The sequence below is a fragment of the Xiphophorus couchianus genome, chromosome 8 (genome assembly GCF_001444195.1).
Source record: "Xiphophorus couchianus chromosome 8, X_couchianus-1.0, whole genome shotgun sequence".
Taxonomy (NCBI): Eukaryota; Metazoa; Chordata; class Actinopteri; order Cyprinodontiformes; family Poeciliidae; genus Xiphophorus; species Xiphophorus couchianus.
The window spans coordinates 12914315-12932667 of NC_040235.1; the positions used below are offsets into that span (position 1 = coordinate 12914315).

Here is an 18353-nt window from a genome sequence, read left to right on the forward strand (position 1 = left end):
AATCACCATCACTTGTTACCAGTTTCTTTAATATGTTTGCTGGAGTTCCAATATGCCAGTACTGATATGCTTTTGTTGAGTTTTTACAAAGCATATATACCAAATTATACTACATGTGTAGGTGCCAAATTAGACACTGTATTAATTACTAAACTGACTAAACCGTTTGCTTGTGCTGCCAATCTCAGTTCAATAAAATACATGAAATGAGGCATTATAATGATTGCTGAAATATTTTGTAGCTAACAAATAACTTGCATTCATTGAGTGATTGTAGTCCACTACCCCTCAGTGTGCATGGCCATGACTAAGTAGTAGGGACACATGGTGAAATGGTACGCACCCATAATTTAGTGTCTCAAAGCAAAGGAGATGGATAGGAAAACATGACATCTTAGGTTTATTTTTTCTTTGACAGGTTTTTATTTATCCATAACATGAGATGTGTTGAAATTACAGGTCTTAAGCCAACAAAAACATGATAAGTTAATATTACTGTCGTGGAAAACCAACATCACAGTTTAAATACATGTTATTAAACGCAAGATGACAAAATCTTTGAGAAAGATAAATAGTTTTTCTCATTTCGTCAACGTCTAACTTGTTTAAAAGTTTTTGTTCAGTATTTTCCTTTCATAAACCTGCGACATCCTTCATTTGAGTTTGCTTTTCACCTTCCAGTCCCTCTCTGCCTCTCCTCACAATCCAATGTTTCGCTATCTCCCACTCCTTCATCTATCCATGCATCCTCCCACCCATGCGTTAAGCCACCTGTCTAACCATCCGTCCCTCAAGCCATCCATTTACGGGTACACATGATAAATGTTTAGACCTTGTTTGGGGAAAACATCCCATCTAAAGGACACAGCTTCAGACAGATCATTTATCAAATCCTATGGTTTTAACACACAAACATGCTGAAGAGGCCCACACTCTGCTAAATCCAGTGCTGTCACACATGAAAGTCATCATCATTAAGCTCTGCTGTCAAAATACATTACAGATGGAGAGAATCTTGTACAATTTGCACTGATGTACTGAGAGTCAAAAAGACAATGTCAAAAAAGTGTGCTTCTGTTAGGTACAAAATAAAGTCTACATCTGTGCAAAGCTTTCACTGGGTATATTTTAATACAAGTACAAAAGCTGTCACAGAGAGACAGATGAAAGAAAGGAAAGTCACAAAAAACAGCTTGTGGATACTTTGTAGTCTATGTTGAACACTACCCTCTCCTCTGATTCTATGGACTTTGACATCACCATGTCAATCCTCAGGCTGTCAAACACTCATTCTCATTTTTTCAGAGTTTGTATCTAATAACTTATGAATTTACTGGGGGGTTTTTCCAGTGAACATCTGCTTATTGGGTCTAAAATTTCCACTAGATTTCAGCTGCCACCCAAGTAATCAACATATGCAAAGAGCCAGCTCTAAAAAGTTCATAAATTAGGTTATGCTGTAAAGTGTGATGGCACAGGAAGTACATTTTGAACACACTCACTGAAATGTACTAAGAACTCACTAGAAAAGACAATTTTCTACTGAGAAGCTTCAAAACAGCCCCCTTGTTCCACACACACACTGTCTTCAAATGCTCAAGTTTCTTGGACCTGTTTCATGAAATATAGTCCTAAATCATGTTCATAATTATTGAATTGGCTTCAAGTCAGTTAATTGACTCAGCTGTTCTGCCACTTTTACTTTGTTAATCTGAAACCGATTGATAGCTTCCTTGGTTGTGTAATTCAGATCATTGTGGCTATAAATAATCCATCATTGTTTCATCTACAGTGTTGGTTGCAAACTGCGATCTACAAGTGCCAGAGTCCTGCAACTTTTAGATGTATCCCTTCTACACATTTGAATAAATGGTGAAACTGCCTCAAACACATGCAGTCAAGCTCAAGAGAGCTCTGCTAATGATCTAATATGATCTGCTAATGATCTACTATAGCACACCTATACCTAGGTGTCATGAAATTTAAAATTGAGATCAGAATTTACCTCATTTTTCCCTCCTTTCCTCTGGTATAGTTCAATTTTTGTATGCATGTAGTTCATCCTCTCTCTGCAGATCTGGAGCAAATTAAACCTACAAAATTTTACAGGCAAATTGTCAGGTACCTCAATTTATTTGGATTATAATTATAATCCTCTCACACCTATACCTAGGTGTGCTATAGTAGAGAGACATCTAAAAGTTGTAGTACACTGGACCTTGAGAACTGGAGTTTGAAGCCGCTGTTATACAGACTCCTAATAATGCATGCCATAATAAATCTGTCCCTTCATCCTTTCTTCAGTAATACAAATTCTGCCAGTGACACAAAAAGCTCCATACCATGATACTCTTGCCTGTAAAGTTTACTGTTGGCACAGTGTTCCTGGGGGAATAGGTTTTTCAATTCATCAACAAAATATTATGTGCAGTGACATCCATGGTGTTCTCACCTGGTCTGACTATATTGTTTATTGGCTTGTCTAAATCTACCACAACACACTGTAAACAAGCTTTAGCTGTGGATTCTTGGATAGTAGGTGTTTTTGGAGGCCATGTTGTTTGAAACCTTGCTGCTTTTTGAAAGACCTCATTCCAAGTTTTTCCAAATCTCTCTATTGTTTTTTTTTTTCACTCATCTGTCAAAAATCTTGCAAGAGTCTCCTGGTCATTGATGGATTGCTGTAAAATTATATTTTTTTCTGTTCCGTGTTATGGCCCCAATAGTCCCCCACTTAGACACTCAGAAGTTTAAAAATACATCAAATGCGTTACCATGGTTTGCAACAATGAGTGAAGGTCTTGAAAGTCTTATTTGCTTGTACCCATTATGACATATTTCTAAATATTTCTTAACAGATTCCAGGCAGTTTCTTGGCTTTCTGTGTTTTGTATTTGCAACTTTGCTTATTCATGTGTTCAATATTTTTGCCTTCCAACACTCTAATTTATTACAGATACTGTATCAAGTAATTTATATCTTTTCAATACAGATTAGTTTGGCAGAATGAGGTCCTTTATAACACGTATCTAGTAAGAAATGTATATTTTTTACCTATTTTTCTTAATGAAAGGAACAATATTTACTGCAGACATTTGATTATTTAAGCATTTAAGTCAAGACAGTAAAAACAAAGAAAAAAAAAGAAAGTTCTATCTTTCTGAAAGAATATGAACCTCTTCAGTTCAATGAGAAGTCTGTACAACTATTTAAAAAATCCTGTAAGAACCCCCAACATTTGTCACAGAATTATAATCCAAATAAATTGAGGTACCTGACAATTTGCCTGTAAAATTTTGTAGGTTTAATTTGCTCCAGATCTGCAGAGAGAGGATGAACTACATGCATACAAAAATTGAACTATACCAGAGGAAAGGAGGGAAAAATGAGGTAAATTCTGATCTCAATTTTAAATTTCATGATATGTTCATTCTTCACATTTTTGACATGCTGACATGACAGCATAAACCACAATTAACGTAAAGCCACCTCTCCTGGGGGGTTATTGAAATTATCACATTGCTTTTTAAAGGTGGAAGGTGTAGTTCCCTTCCTTTGGGGTGTGTGCAGGCGTGCACGTGCGTGTGTGTCTGTGTGTAGGGGTGTATGTGGAGGTTGGATCCCTTTTACAGTAATTGCAGCTATGGCGATTGGGGTTTCAAAGAGAGAAATACTGTTTGAGAAATTACCCCTGGACCCTTTATGGATTATTACCCCTGTTTTCAAATGGGTGGAAAGTGCTGTGGAAAAATGGGAGCTGTCAGTCAGCCTAATGAGACCAACCTTCTCTGCGCACACACACAAACACACCCCGCCATTGGGCCAGTGGAAGTGCCATATAATTGGGTTTCCTTTCCAGGACAACAGACATGCTCACTGGATTAGATCTGACCACCGACGCCAATTCCCTCCATGTCTCCTTCTGTGTGCTTTTCCTTCTCTTTGCATTCAGACTGTCTCTTTTTTTTCTGGTTTTGCACTTTTTTTTGATCTGTCAGTTCGTTCTTGTTTTTTTTTTGTTCGATAGCTCTTTCCACCTCTGAACTATCACTTTGGTGAAACGCCTAATTGCACGTTTTTTTGTTGTTTTTTTCTCAACATTTGACGTTAGATCAGACTAAACTGTTGCCTTCTTTCACCAAAAAGAATTTGTTTACTTCTAATTTTTTTTTTTTTTTTTTTTTTTTTTTTTACCCCTCCAAGGGGTCTTTTTGTGGACTCTAGTGTCCCTTGTATGAAAGTAGGCTGACAGGAAGGGGGAAGGAGAGTGAACAAGACATGCGGCAAATGTCGCCGGGTCCGGGAGTCGAACCCGCGCTGGCCGCGTTGAGGACTCAAGGCCTCCAAATATGGGTCGCGCTATCCCTTACGCTACCACGGCTTGCCCTACTTCTAATTATATTTAATATGTTCATTCAATGTTACGCGCAGCAGTCTCTCCTGCAGCAAAAAGCTCTCATAACATAATGCTGCCACTCCTGCACTACAGTTTGGGTTTTCTTCTCAGGTCTCCCAAGTTTTTTGTCTTCTTCATCAGAATATAATGAAAGACATAATTGCATCAGTTTTTAGAATACATTTTGGTAATCTGCCCAGTCTTGTACATAAAAAGTTCAGATTTAATGAAAAAAAATGTTATGGCTCATTTTTTACAGGTTTAATCCAGCAGATAAAGTCTTTGTTGCTGAGTGTTTATGCAAACTGTGTATTTATAAGCTTCGGCTGACATCTTTTTTATTCATTTGGGGTGATACAAACCTCTCACACCAAAATATGTTGCACACACTACAATGCCAAGGCATTCCCATGCTGTTTACACTCGCATGTAATTGTTTGATCAGATGAATGTGGCTCCTTCAGACTTCTGGGAATTGTACTTAATGATTAACCAGACTTGAGGAGGCCAAAGATGTTTTTCCAGATTTTTTGGCTCATTTCTTTAGACTTTTCAAAAGAAAAATATAACAGGCATGTCTCATTTTAGCTCTGAGGTTGAGGACATATTAATATCAGAAGCTTACATGACATCATCATCTGTGGTTTTTATCTATGTAAATACTAATGTCACTGTATGTAAGACATCTCAATTTTATGACATTTAGTAAATCAAAAATAATTTTGGCAACCTACCTGATTTTAAACAGCAAAGGGTTTAGTCTGATTTAGTGAGACAGTAAGAAAAAGAATGCTATACATCGTTTTGCACAGTGCATATAATATATGGTAGCTGTAGAAAAAAAAACATAGCTTCAGTTCAATAAGTCACAATTGAGTGCCACTTCACAACATTTTTTGAGCAACTTTGATTCCTCACTTTTTGTAATTATAGAGGTTATTTGAGCGACTTGCACCCTTTGCTACTCTGAGGCATTGCAATGAGCATATCACACACACACACACGCCCACACGCACACACACACACACACACACACATACTGTATATACGTATATATATGTATTTAGGAGATGAGACGAGACTAAACTTTATTGATCCCAAGCGAAAAATAATTAGAAGTTTTGCAACTCTAAGAGTATATGTGTCCAGGAATAACAGGATAGAAAGGAGAAAAGGTGGTGGGAGGAGGTGGCATGAGTAGAAAAGAGCAAAAAGTCTACTTATTTTTCTCCCTGCTCCTTATGCGATCCCAGAGGACATCTCTCTACCACTCACATTGTCTAAGATTTGTGTAGGATTGCATTTGAGAAGGCGTGTGTGTTGGTGCGTGCGGGTGTGTGCGTGTGCATGTCTTTTAACAATGTGTTGAATGCTTGACAGTGAACTTCCCAGCATCTCTCCTTCACTATTTTCTGCAGACACACACTTTCACACAAACTCATTCATTTTGACGGAGTATATGTGTGTGCAGCCATACTTTATCACAGTTTTTCATAGTTAGTGCATTGTGTGCTAAAGATTATCTCATAGAATTGTGTACTTACATGAAGTTTTATCCCAAAATAGAACAGCACCGGCAATATAAGTGCTGTACCTGTGGAAACACCCCAGGGCCAAATTTTCACCTACTTCATTTTTGTAAAACGTGAGATTCACAGCTCAGATGGGAGAAACTGTCAACAGTATGATGCAAGTATCTGGCCTTTATGGAAGAGTTGCTAGAAGAAAGTCAAGGTTAAGAGACTGTCCTTAAGATGTTTAATTTAAAGTTCACAATTTAGCAGGACAATACAATGATTGAATTCAAAGTATTTCCATCCGTTAGAGAGTCAACACCCAGTTACAAATGAGAATCTGTTGCAAGATCTAAAAGTTGATCACTGATGTTAGCCATCCATTCTGATTAGGCCTGAAAAATTTCCATCTGTAGATGTGCAAAACTCCAGTTCTGCATGTTTTTGCTTCAACACACCTGAATCAAATGCTTAGGTTATCAGCTGTGCAACTGGATTTCATTTGGAAGAAGTAATTAAGCCATTTGGTTCAGGTGGTTGGGATGCTTTTAAATGTTGCAGGACACTGCACTCCCAGGGCTGAGATGCGTACCTCAACAAACTTACAGCAGTGATTCCCAAAAATGTTGGCAGTTTTAATTTTCTCCTTCAAATCCTATTAAACTAGTCACAGTTGTGGGCAGAATCAGCTGAAATGTGACATCACCAGTATATGTTTAAAGCAGCCTGTTATTTGATCAGAAAAAGCCATTTCACCACATAACTTTTGTCCACCACCGACATCTGCTAAACTGCAGGTGTGAGTTTCCCACCTCTGTTCTTCAGGATATGAAAACCCATATTCACTCTGACAAATTAACCCACTCACAGACCCAAAGCACTTCTACATCCTTTGTTTGTCTGTAATCTCTATCTCATCGCTCACCTTCTCAGCCGAGTTGAAGCCTTGTATGTTGGCCTTCATGTTAACAGGCTCTCTTTGTCTGACACCCCCCTCTCTCCCCACTATCCCCCAACCCCAACTCACACTCTGTTTGGAAGGAAGCTGAGTCTTTAGTCTTATCTGCCTAACCAAGCGCTACATTTCTAGGCTTAATTCCATTAGCGGTATGCTCCAACCGCGTCATTTCAGGATGCGTGTCTGTTGAGCACAGTTTGCATGTACGATCACTCGTCAGTATAGAGCATATTGTGTGTGAATGTGAGTGTGTGAGCAGAAATGTGGGTTGCCTCTGAGGCAGATTTTTCCTGTTGTTTAGATGTAGTCTAACCAGCATATCCAACCAGTGCTGTTATCTACATTCCTTGTGTCGGGGTGTGTTTGTATGTGTATTTCCGTATTGATGTCTATGGTGTGAAACCTCATCAACATTTGGCCTTTTACTCACATTTGTTTAATTTGGGGTTTTTGCAAATTTGTTCATATTTCTTTAATTTTCTCTTCTGTATGTACATGAGTGATTGGGCCTACTTTTAGAAAAAAAACACCCTCCTATGTCAGAGTTTATTTTCTGCTCCCATCATTTTATGCACTCTAATGTGATACATGTTTAGTAATGTGAAAAAGTATTTCTGGTGCCATTCAGAGCTGCAGTTGTTGGTTTGTTTCAAATCATCTTGCTCTTGCATAACCAAAGTGTGATGGAGCTTGAGGTCACAAACTGATCAGCTGGCATTCTCCTTCAGAATTTACTGCTAGAGAACAGAATTCATGATGCCATTATTGCAGCAAATAGTTTATGTCTTTAAGCAGTAAAAAATCCTGACAGGCTGCTATAGTATCCCATCATATTTCACTGTCAGTATGGTTTTACTTACCAAAGTTGTGTGTTTTTACATCAGATATTATGGGACATACACCTTCCAATGAGTTCCACTTTTGTCTCTTTCATTGATAGAATATTCCCACAAATTTTAAGAGCCCATCAAGATGTTATTTTGGTGATTGTGAGACAGGCCTTTTTGTTATTTTTGGTCAGAGGAGATATTCAACTTGGAGCTCTGTTTTTGATGCTACTTTTTGTCTGGTGTTTTTTCTTATTTTTGAATCATGAACACTGACCTCAACTGAGACCAGCAGTAGTTTAGACTTTGTCTTAGAAATTGCTCTGACCTTCTGGACGAGTCATTGCTGTGATCTTGGAGTAAGTATGGTAGGCCGTCCAACTCTGACTATGGTTCTATGCTTCCCCCATTAATAGATATTGTCTCTCACTATGGTTTGCTGCAATCTAAAAGCCTTAGAAAAGATTTTGTAACCCCTTCCAGAATAATAGATGTCATTGACTGCGCATCTGATCCATTCTTAAAATTCTTTAGATTGTAACCTGATGTGTTGCTATTTGACATCTTCTAGCCTATTTCATTTGATCAAACTTGCTCTTTTTAAGTTATTTCCTAAATAATCAGAGCTGGTGAACCTTTGAGCTTTCTGTCCTGAAAAAAGAAAAGATTATTGATGTAATTGACTGGTGAGGTGTCAAGGGCATCATGCTTCTTATTCTTATATAGGGTGGACATAGACACCGACCTTCCTACACCCAGATATATATGGATGGATAATTGATAAGTGCATTTTCTTTTTTCTCATTGTGCCTTTGTATAATATAAAGGTTTTTTTTATCTCAGACATTATGAAGAAAACATCTGTAAGAGGTTTCATACTTTTTCACAGCATTTTGTGACACAATCCTGTTTGTGTATCTGACAGTTCTTAGATCTAAACAGGTGGGACAATATGTTGTAAACTTCTTGGAATAAACATTTCCAAAGAGGCGCATACATTACTGGGACACCAAGTGGCTAAACAGGGAGCAATGAAAACAGCACTTAATCTTGTGCAGTACAGGATGATGTTTGGGTGGGTGGCGATACAGTTGGGAGATGGATTGAAGACTGTAGCCCTTGCTGCCAAAAAGGCCTTTGTACCATGGCGGTGGCACAGGGTAATGTGATAAAAGTGTATTTGTCTCTCCCTGCTGCCTGTGCGTGAGTGTGTATTTACATTTCTCACATGTCTGCGGGGCTTATCTGTTTAGTGTTGATTAAAAGTGAAATAGTGGATATGCGTTGCAGCAGCTCTCCCTTCTGTGCACGCTCACATTGCAGAGAGAAGCCAGAAAACACACATTTCCACCTAAAACAACACAAAATTTACGTAATCGAAATATTCCATTAACTCAGGCTAAATGTACTGAATCACACCGCTGCATGATATAATATGATAAGAGTAGCCTTTCTGGAAAGAGAGATCAAAAATAAAATAAATTATCTTGAAAGTGTTGGTATAGCGATAAACCATTTTTCTAATTTTTCTGCAAAAACACCAACATTTCAATCTCATAGTTAACTAGATATGCTAACATGATAAAGCAAATGCATTCCTCTGAGTATAAGTAAGGCTGTGACCCTTTAACTCAGTTCAGTTCAATTAAAATGCTTTTTTTTAATCCCAAAGGGGAATCAACTGTTTTTGTAACTCATATTATCAGAAGTCGTTGTTGAAGGTGATGCTGTAGGCAAGAAGGAGCTCCGCTAGCAATCAATCTTTCAACGAATCTGAAGAGGCCTTTGAATGACAACAGTTGCCATATGGTCTTATGATTGTCCTAGCATGCTAATAACTTGTAGTTAGGAATTACTGCTGAGCTGAGATGTTGGAGTTGAGAATATAATCCTTGCCCATTATGACTGATGGAAGAAATGGTTTGAACTTCCTTCTCTCTCTGGTCTTTCCTTCTGAAGGTTATTCCCTGAAGCCTCCTTTTCAACCCTTCCAGAGTCATATTTCAAAAATAACTTGATCTTTTCAGATGCTAATCAGCTGCTCCCAGACGTTAGAGCAATATGTTGTTGATGCAGCTACATATCATAACAACTGCACAATTATTCCCATCTGCATAGTTTCCGAAACCAGAAGGGATACTCCTTATTCTTCATACTTACACTAGTTGGTTATGGTCTGTCACATAAAATCTTTTTTTTAAATAGCAGCAAATTATGAACAAATGACTTGGGGGTCCACGTTAACTCGGTACCTGACTGAACTACATTTGTCAACAAAAGTAAGTTAACAGTTGTCTTATTTTCATTTTGATTATTTTTAGTATGATATATTCAACCTTTGAAATTATTTCATCCATTTGAAGTAGTCTCCAGAAATCAGATTGCCAGGTTTGACCCAAGAAGCAGTACATAAGGTGATGCTCAGTGTGTGGCTTTACTCCACTGTCACAGTTGGAAATTGTGGCTGAATAGTACAGTCTTCATTTTGTAAAAGGAGAGGATGTTCTTTTGCATGATCTGAGAGTCATTCAGGACCCATTTGGCAAACTCCCAGGAGGCTGTCAGGGGGCTTTTAGGTTTGTGTCTGGCACCTCTTACTATAAAGACCTGATTGGTGTAGTGCTGCTTGGATGGTTGTCCTTTCTTTATAATCCTTCCATCCTGAAAAAGAAACACGATCTCATTCACATTGACAGATTCCATTTTAGAGTGATGGACACTTTTATCCTTTTGGCCTCTTGAAGTGCTGCCGAAATGCGTGGGTTTTTTTTTTCCATATCTGTTTTCTGACAAAATCCAGTATTACAGAAATAATAACCATTCGTTCTGCTCCACTGCTTTGTTTTTACTCTGAAACACTTTGCTCTCTGCAACTACGAGGCTAACAGCGGCAAATAACTCAAACTCTATTGATGGTGATCCCTCTTATGTAAACATTGTAAATCTTTAAAAAAAAAGAAAAAAAATGGTCACTCACAAAGAACTTTAACTGGTTTATTAGAATGGCTTTGTGAACATTGTAATGGCAATATATAATTTTACTCAGGGACCATTAGGAACATATGGTTTATTTGTCAACTAGCTAACTCAGTATGAGAGTTTGTTGTAAAAGTCTATGACTGCTTGTTTATTTCATTAGACTGACTAGATTTTTTTTTTGTAATCTGGATATGCAAAGTACCTTGAAGATGACATTTGTTATGGATTGGTGCTTCGCAGTCCTGCTTAATAAATAAAACTAAGCAACTCAACAGTGTTCATTTATCATATATAAAGTCCCTTTTGAAATTAAGTACATGTTTTTTCACTGAGTCAACATTTCTGTATTGATTACATCTTCTGTATTGGGCTGATGTATAATTTAATTTTAAATGTTGTGCTTTCATTATAATTAACAGAAATAGAGACTTGAAAACATCTGTCTGTGTGTAAATAATCTATTTCATGTGTTTTGCTTAAGAAATTGAGTGACCAAAACAAATTATTTTTTGTATAATTTATTTTATTGAGTGTGACGGTATAGATCAACTGAATTGAAACTAAGTAATGCAAAAATAAACTTGATATTGAGACAAATGTAAGGAATATTTCAAAACATTGTCAAGTACTTGAAGTTGTCAGTGAGAGAATTGCTTCGTTGAAATATTTCAGTTTTGGTCAAGGTTTTCTCGTAATGTGATCTAGATTAAGCTGAACATCTTTATATAAATAGTTAGATATGCAGTAGAATTTTCTATGTCTAGGAGCATTGACACTGTTAGTTGTAGAATGCATCTGGCATTCACATAACGATTTCTGTTGACTTCAAGGGGCAAACAGAAAAGTGCAGTTGCCTCCCTCTCACTATTTTTCCTTCACCCTTTCAGAAGCAAGCCACCGGCAAACAATCATACACACACGCGCGCGCACGCCTCTAACCGTAAATTACAGAGGAGCAGCAAATCATTTTCCCATTCACTCCCCTGTTACTCAAACATTTAGTTTATTCTCTGTCAGAAAATTATGTGGCACTGATGCCAGTTCTCTCTGGTGTAATCATCAATTATGTATTCGCCTCTGTAGGAGTTTTTGTATGTGTGGAGAGCGGAGGCTGCGGAGGGGCATCAGGTTACAGTCAATTCATCAACAGAGTGTAAAACACCTGAAGGTTAAAGCCACACACTTGACCTATTCACAGAATAGTGAATAGGTCTTCCCGCCATAAATCATCGAAAAGCTAAAAGCTCAAGCTAGTATTTCTATACAGAGATCATAATTTATGGACACAGCAATGGAAGGGTTAGACATCCGGATCAAATGTTGACTCAAGACCTCATAGTTGCCTTTTTAAGCTCAAAGTTTTCACAATTCAGACCACTTTGTGTCCCCAGGGTCACATAGCCTGCTTAAAAGTATGAGTGCTTTCAAGAATGCGTTAATCTTATTCACAATGCTGATGTCTCAGGAAAAAATGGATATATTCAAGAACAGAAAGCATACTACTTGATTTTAATTCCTTTTTACAATACAGTTTCACTCCCATTCTGTTTCTTGCTCTAAATTGGGGAAATTATGTTGCTTTTTGTTTAGGTGGAACTCCTTGACAGCACTTCACATACCATTACCGATGCTTATGCTGGGAAGGAATATATCATACAGGTAACCTTTTTTTTTTTTTTTTACATATTTCTTTCATTTAAAAAAAAAACACTCAAGAAACTAGGTGTTAAAGCAGTACTTCATTGGCACTTATTAACACCAGTTGTCCAATACATCTTTGTTCCTACTATCCTTACATTAACAGATAGCTGCAAAGGACACAGAGATTGGAACATGGAGTGACTGGAGCGTTGCTGTACATGCCACACCCTGGATTGAGGATCCTCTGCCAATCACTACCACAACTGAAGTGGACTTTCCTAATGGTAGGTTGAAGCCTAAATCAAGTCTCCTCTTTAGTGGAACAAATACAGGAACACTGTAGTGCATTCATCCAGTTAAGCTATACATTTGGATGAAGAAACATTTACTGTGAGGTTCCTCTAGGCTCCATAATCTGCATGATGAAGTACTAGAACATACAGTATCTTACTACTTGCATCCTGTTGACACAGTTGTTGCAAAACTATGAATCATGAGAAAACTAGTAAAGTTTTCTCTTGTTAATTAGTTAGGAGTGTCTCAATTGCTGCAGTATCTATTTCATGAGTTAAAAGCCTAGGAATATATTTTCACAAATTGTACTTGGAAAGTATTATGTGAGTTTAAATAAAGTGATGCTAAACAATAAAATCTTAAATCTAACTATGGTTTTTATGCTTTTTTTCCATGACATTTTGGATTGTGAACTTGGAGCTATTCTGCAACCGCCGTTTTTTCAGATTCATATTTTGACTTCATCAATTCCAGTGTTTTACTGGAAACTAAGACAATAAACTTTTTACCATAACTCACCATTATGTTTTACAAATTGCTGTATTTTTTGTAACCATTTCTGTGAATTTTTTTGACATTTATCCATTGAAGCTTTTCATAATTCGCCTTCTACCTTCAGCTTTTAAATAATATTGTCTTTATAATTACCTTGCCAGTTTTATTTAGATAACACTGTGTACACATTAGGTATTACAGTAAGGCTTTAGCTTCTTCTATTACAGTTCAAGGTAAAAAAAATAAAATGAAATAAAATCTAGCAGCCTCAAGTCAAACTGTCACGCATCAACCCAAGCTGCTGAAAACTGCCTCAGGGGGAAAACAGTGCTACCTTTTAAAAGAACACTCACGTATTTCATCCAACTCCAGACTGCCTCTTATACTACAGCGTACTTTGCAGTATAACAAGATTTTTTCCAAATGTGTTTGTTGCAGTTTATTTTTATATAATTTTTCTTCATTTTACACCTCTAAATAAGTTTTGCAAACCTGCAGACAGGTTGGTAAATAGACATTGACATGTGCCGGACGTGAAACACTGGCAGCACACTGAAAGTACCTGAACACCAAGAAGTGTACTTCAGGGATGAACACTCTGTTGAACATACATTAGGAATACTGCAATAACAAAACCCTATTGATTTGTATTTAAAAAATAAATAACTGAGTGACAACAGCCATATTTACTGCAATCACAACCTCAGTTACTATTCACCCGGATAGTAACTGGGTCAAAAATGTCAAAAAATACTTCTGTTATAAAGTAGGGGGAAAAAATGATAAAACTCTTTATTTTGCTGGTTTTTAATTATTACATATAATATATATGTTTAGAATTTACCAATGGTATACTTTAGATTTACTTTAGAAATATAAATTAAAAGGAGCAAAATGTGTCTGACCATAGCGATGTGAGGAGAGGTTGTGAGAGTTAGCAGTAGAGCAAGACGTTATACTTTAACATTATCTCCATATAAAAAGCAGTGATAACAAAGACTGCACTGTAGGCATGAGTGCCAGAGAAGATGGTGTTCCTTACTGGAACACAGTAGTTAAGAAGAAGCATAACTCTGTATGATTAAGTTATTTAGCTGGGTGCAGATCCCTCTGTTGAATTTGATTCAGGGTAGCCCAGGATTATCCTTGTTCCATAATCAAATCAGTAAATTACCGTATGATGAACAATGTATGCAACTGGCTATTACAAATGCTTTTGGGGCTGCTGAGGCATATGATCGAAGAGAAACCTGTTGTTGTCTCATGCAAAGCAAACACAAGAAAAGGAATTTTATGATGTTGTTGAACATTATTAGGCCAATATTGGCTTCCTGAGAGAGGTTGACTGCCCTGAGAGTTGATACACCCTATGATCATCAAGATAATTTTCAACAAATGTGAGACGGGACTTTGTATTCTTTTTAGTGATCTGCGGTATTGGCACTTGGATGTAATTTTTACCCATTTTCTTTTGTTTTGTGGAAACTTGAAACAATGCAGTTAGCAAAGGGAAGTGAAGTCTGCAGAGCACAAGATGTTCCAGGTTCTTTTTTGACCTCTGTGAAGAGTCGGGGTAATTTTAGCCGGCTCTCCACTCCTGGAAAGGTTTGACACCATGTGTCTGGATAACAGCTCTCTCTGTGGGTCAGTGCCTTTCCAAAGCCGTAGGAATGGTTTCGTAAACCTTTCCAGACTGGTAGATAAAAATTCTTCATTTCTCGTTGTCTTGAATTTTTCTTTAATTTCTTTAGATCAGGATGTGTTGCCTTTTGTGATAATTTAACACGCTTATTGTTGTCAGAAAGATTCGATTGAAGTGATTTCTTCTGACTTTTAACAAACTCATATTTTGTGATTGATATCAGTTAGTTCATGATTTCATGAACAGAGGCAATTAGATTTTCATAAACAGTAACCAGTTTGATTTGGATGAATCTCTTCTCTAAGTAAATAAGATCATTACTTTTTAGCTGACTTTATCCTTGGTTTATCTTTGATATTAAAGTTTGTTTGATAAACTAAAACATTAAAATCTGACAAAAAGGCAAGAGCAGAAGAAATGTTTAAGGGACAACCACCTTTTCACAGCATTAGATTAAGATGTAATTTAACTGTGTGTAAATTTGTACTGTTCATGAGGGATTTCAGTAGTCTTTATTTTCATATTAGGTCTGGAGTAAATTATATTTAAAAAAAAACTTTTAACTAGGCCATTAACATTAACACATTTTGCTGGACAATAAATTGTCCCAGAAATGATTGTGATAAATGATAATATTGTTGTTTTGAGATCATTTTCAAGTGATATAACAATGACATAGTAATATAATTCCACCCTCTCAAAGATCAGTAAATTTTAATTTAATTTTGTAAACAACTCTAAATCCTGGAACTGGAAGATATTTTATAAATCCAAAAGAAATTTTAAAAAATGACTAAGAATCATAAATAAATTGGAAATACAAATCACACACAACTGAAACCATAAAAGAAATTGATTATGCAGTCTCCTTCAGAAAATATTACTGATCAGAATGGAAATGATCAAATTCAATGTAATTTATCATGCAGTTAATTACATTTTTGCTTATTGCGGCAGACTTACTTGTAACATTAATAAAAAGTACCGGGAAATACCATTTTTATGGTATATTTGTCTACACAGCTGCAGCTCGCTCGATATTTTCTCATTTTCAGATCACTCTCTAAGCTCAAGAGATTGTTGTGCATTAAAGATGCTCAGTAGATTAGCAGTTTTGGAAACAGTCAAGGCACCCTGTTTGGCAAAAACAACGCCATGGTTACAGCCACTTAAATGCCCTTTCTTCCTCTTTGTCATGCTTTTTATTGAACTTCAGCAAAACTACTTCACCACATCTAGATGCCTAAATGCACCGAGTTGCTGCCAGTGGCTGATTCGTCATTTGCGTTACAAAGGAGTTAATTATGTGTGCCTAATAAAGTGGTCAGTAACTATTTTACAAGTCCAAACCCATTAAAAATTTTGATCAAGCAATTAAGGTTGTTTTTTGATACAGGATTCAGAATTTCATGGGTCATGCTCAGCTTGAGATAAGGCAGCAATCTAATTATGACTACACCTCACACTTAAACTAAACTAGGATTATCATTTTCTTCTCCAATGACAATTGTTTTGTTTTTTTGTTGTTGTTCTTTGTTTGGTTTTTTTGTTACTTATTATACCTAAGCACTTCCATGTTGAGATGCTAATAATCTGTCTTAATTAGCCGAGAAGATAAATTGTGCAATTTCACTAAGATGTCAGAGTTGAATCTACACCATAAAATCCGAACGGTCAGTCTGTTTGCTGTGTTGTTGTCCATCTCTGCCTGGCTGTCCAATAACATGTGGCGGTAGTTTTACAGCACAAGGCTGACTTCTTTTGGTGAAGAGCAGCACTGCACACGTATTGTCACACAGTCCTCACCTAATGAGCACAAGCATGCCTGCAGAGGGACAAACACTGGCTGGAAAAAAACTCCACATATGTGCCATCTTCTGACACATTTGTTGGAAACAAACACACAGTCAGAAAACCACACAAACACGGCCCTCCAATCAAATGTGGCACGCTTTGTCCGCTCTCACTTGAACACTCGGTACACAGTGCATTATCCTCGCTCTCAAGGAAAGAACAGCAGGTTATTGGGATTCTCCTCATGCGTCTGCCCATTCCAGCTGCCGCCTCTCTGTTTCCCTTCCTGCTCTTGTTGTCCTGTTGTCTCTTCTCCCTTCTGTTTCTCTTTTTTGCCTTTAGGTCTCTGTTTCTCTCTAACTTCTTTCTATTGATCAGACACTTCTCTCACTCCTACCTCTTGTCACCCCACGCTTGGAACAAATCTCTCTTTTCTCTTTGCTGCCTTCTCTAAAGATGTCACTTGGTGGGTGACTGATTCCATCTGTGCAGAGGACTGTGTGTGGCAGCTGCAGTTGCTCCGCTGATATCCATAAAATGACTTCATGTTTGCCTATTGTTGAATTGGATGAGTCTGGCCTGCAGAGGCGAGTTAAAAAGGTATTCAATTATTTTAGGAACGCCAACTAAATAGAAGGTTATAGGGATTTATGCCTTTATGCAACAAAGACACAGCATGATTGTGAACTAAAAAGTGTGGCCTGGAGTTCAATTATCTGACTGATTCTATCCCAAACACAAGCAGAGAAGCACAGAAGTATGCTATCGCTATTATTTTTCACAATGGAGTGATATGTGCTCCACCAAAAAAGTTTAGCATGTCAGCCAACAATGTCTGATTTTCTTCTGCCAAATATTTGTTCTGCCATAATCCGTGGCTAAAACAATTCCTATTGCTTTTTATTTCTGTTGTTGCATAAATATCAGATTTGTGGACAGACACGCAGCAGCAAATCAACATGTGCTTGAATGACAGTCACCCATGTTATCAGTCATGAGATGCTCTCATCTGATGAACAATATGGCCACAGTCTGATGCTGCCTCCTCCATGCTTCATCATGGGCATGAGGTGTTTGGTGTGATGTTGTGCTAGTTTTCTGCCACATAAAGTTTTGGATCTTGACCTTACTTGAGTATGTTTTTCCACATTTTTTTTTCATTAGCTCTCTGTGACTTGTGGAGAACTGCGAATGGAAATTCTTATGACTTTCTTTTAGCAGTGGTTTTCTTATTGCCAGTCTTTCCGACTAGTTTTGTCGAATGCACAACTGCGAGTTTTGCTGTTAATAGATTTTCCCAGCTAAGCTTTGTGAGATGAACTATGTGACTTCTGAAGGCAGTAACTTTCAATCAACTTTATTTAGGGGTGTCATATTAAGAATTGCCTAGTTTAAGAAAAAACTTTCATGATATTTAGTTTTTATTACTTGAAAAATATTTTTCAATACTTCTTTATTGCAAGAAGACCTTGGAAATTGTGATTTAATTCATCAAAAATGTTAAGACTTCAAAGGTCGTGAATTATTGCTTAAGGAATTATATTTTGTTTCTTTAAAAACACTCTAGAAACTTTATTTGTGATTATCATTGTTGGCGGGTTATTTTTAATGCAGTCAGAATGTGTTTTCCTTACTTAGAAACATTATAGTCCTTTATTTAAATAGGAAAATGTCTTCAGACATCAAAACAACATATAGCAATAAAATCATTCATTTTACAGTTATTTTATTTGAGACTTGCACAGCATTTTACAAACTTTGTATCATCTAATTCTTTAGTTTGCTCTTGCACTTCAAGGAGAATCACATTAGT

The 18353-nt window shown here is 37.0% G+C and overlaps 1 protein-coding gene across 2 annotated transcripts in view; it reads left to right on the forward strand.

Annotated features, from left to right (window-relative positions):
* The window catches only part of cntfr (ciliary neurotrophic factor receptor), a 246203-nt gene that overhangs the window by 220509 nt on the left and 7341 nt on the right, over positions 1-18353 (forward strand). For both annotated transcript variants that reach the window (XM_028025725.1, XM_028025724.1), the window contains 2 exons: positions 12265-12333; positions 12479-12599. In XM_028025725.1, coding sequence (XP_027881526.1) covers positions 12265-12333; positions 12479-12599 — 190 coding nt within the window. The remainder of the gene's footprint in view (positions 1-12264; positions 12334-12478; positions 12600-18353) is intronic.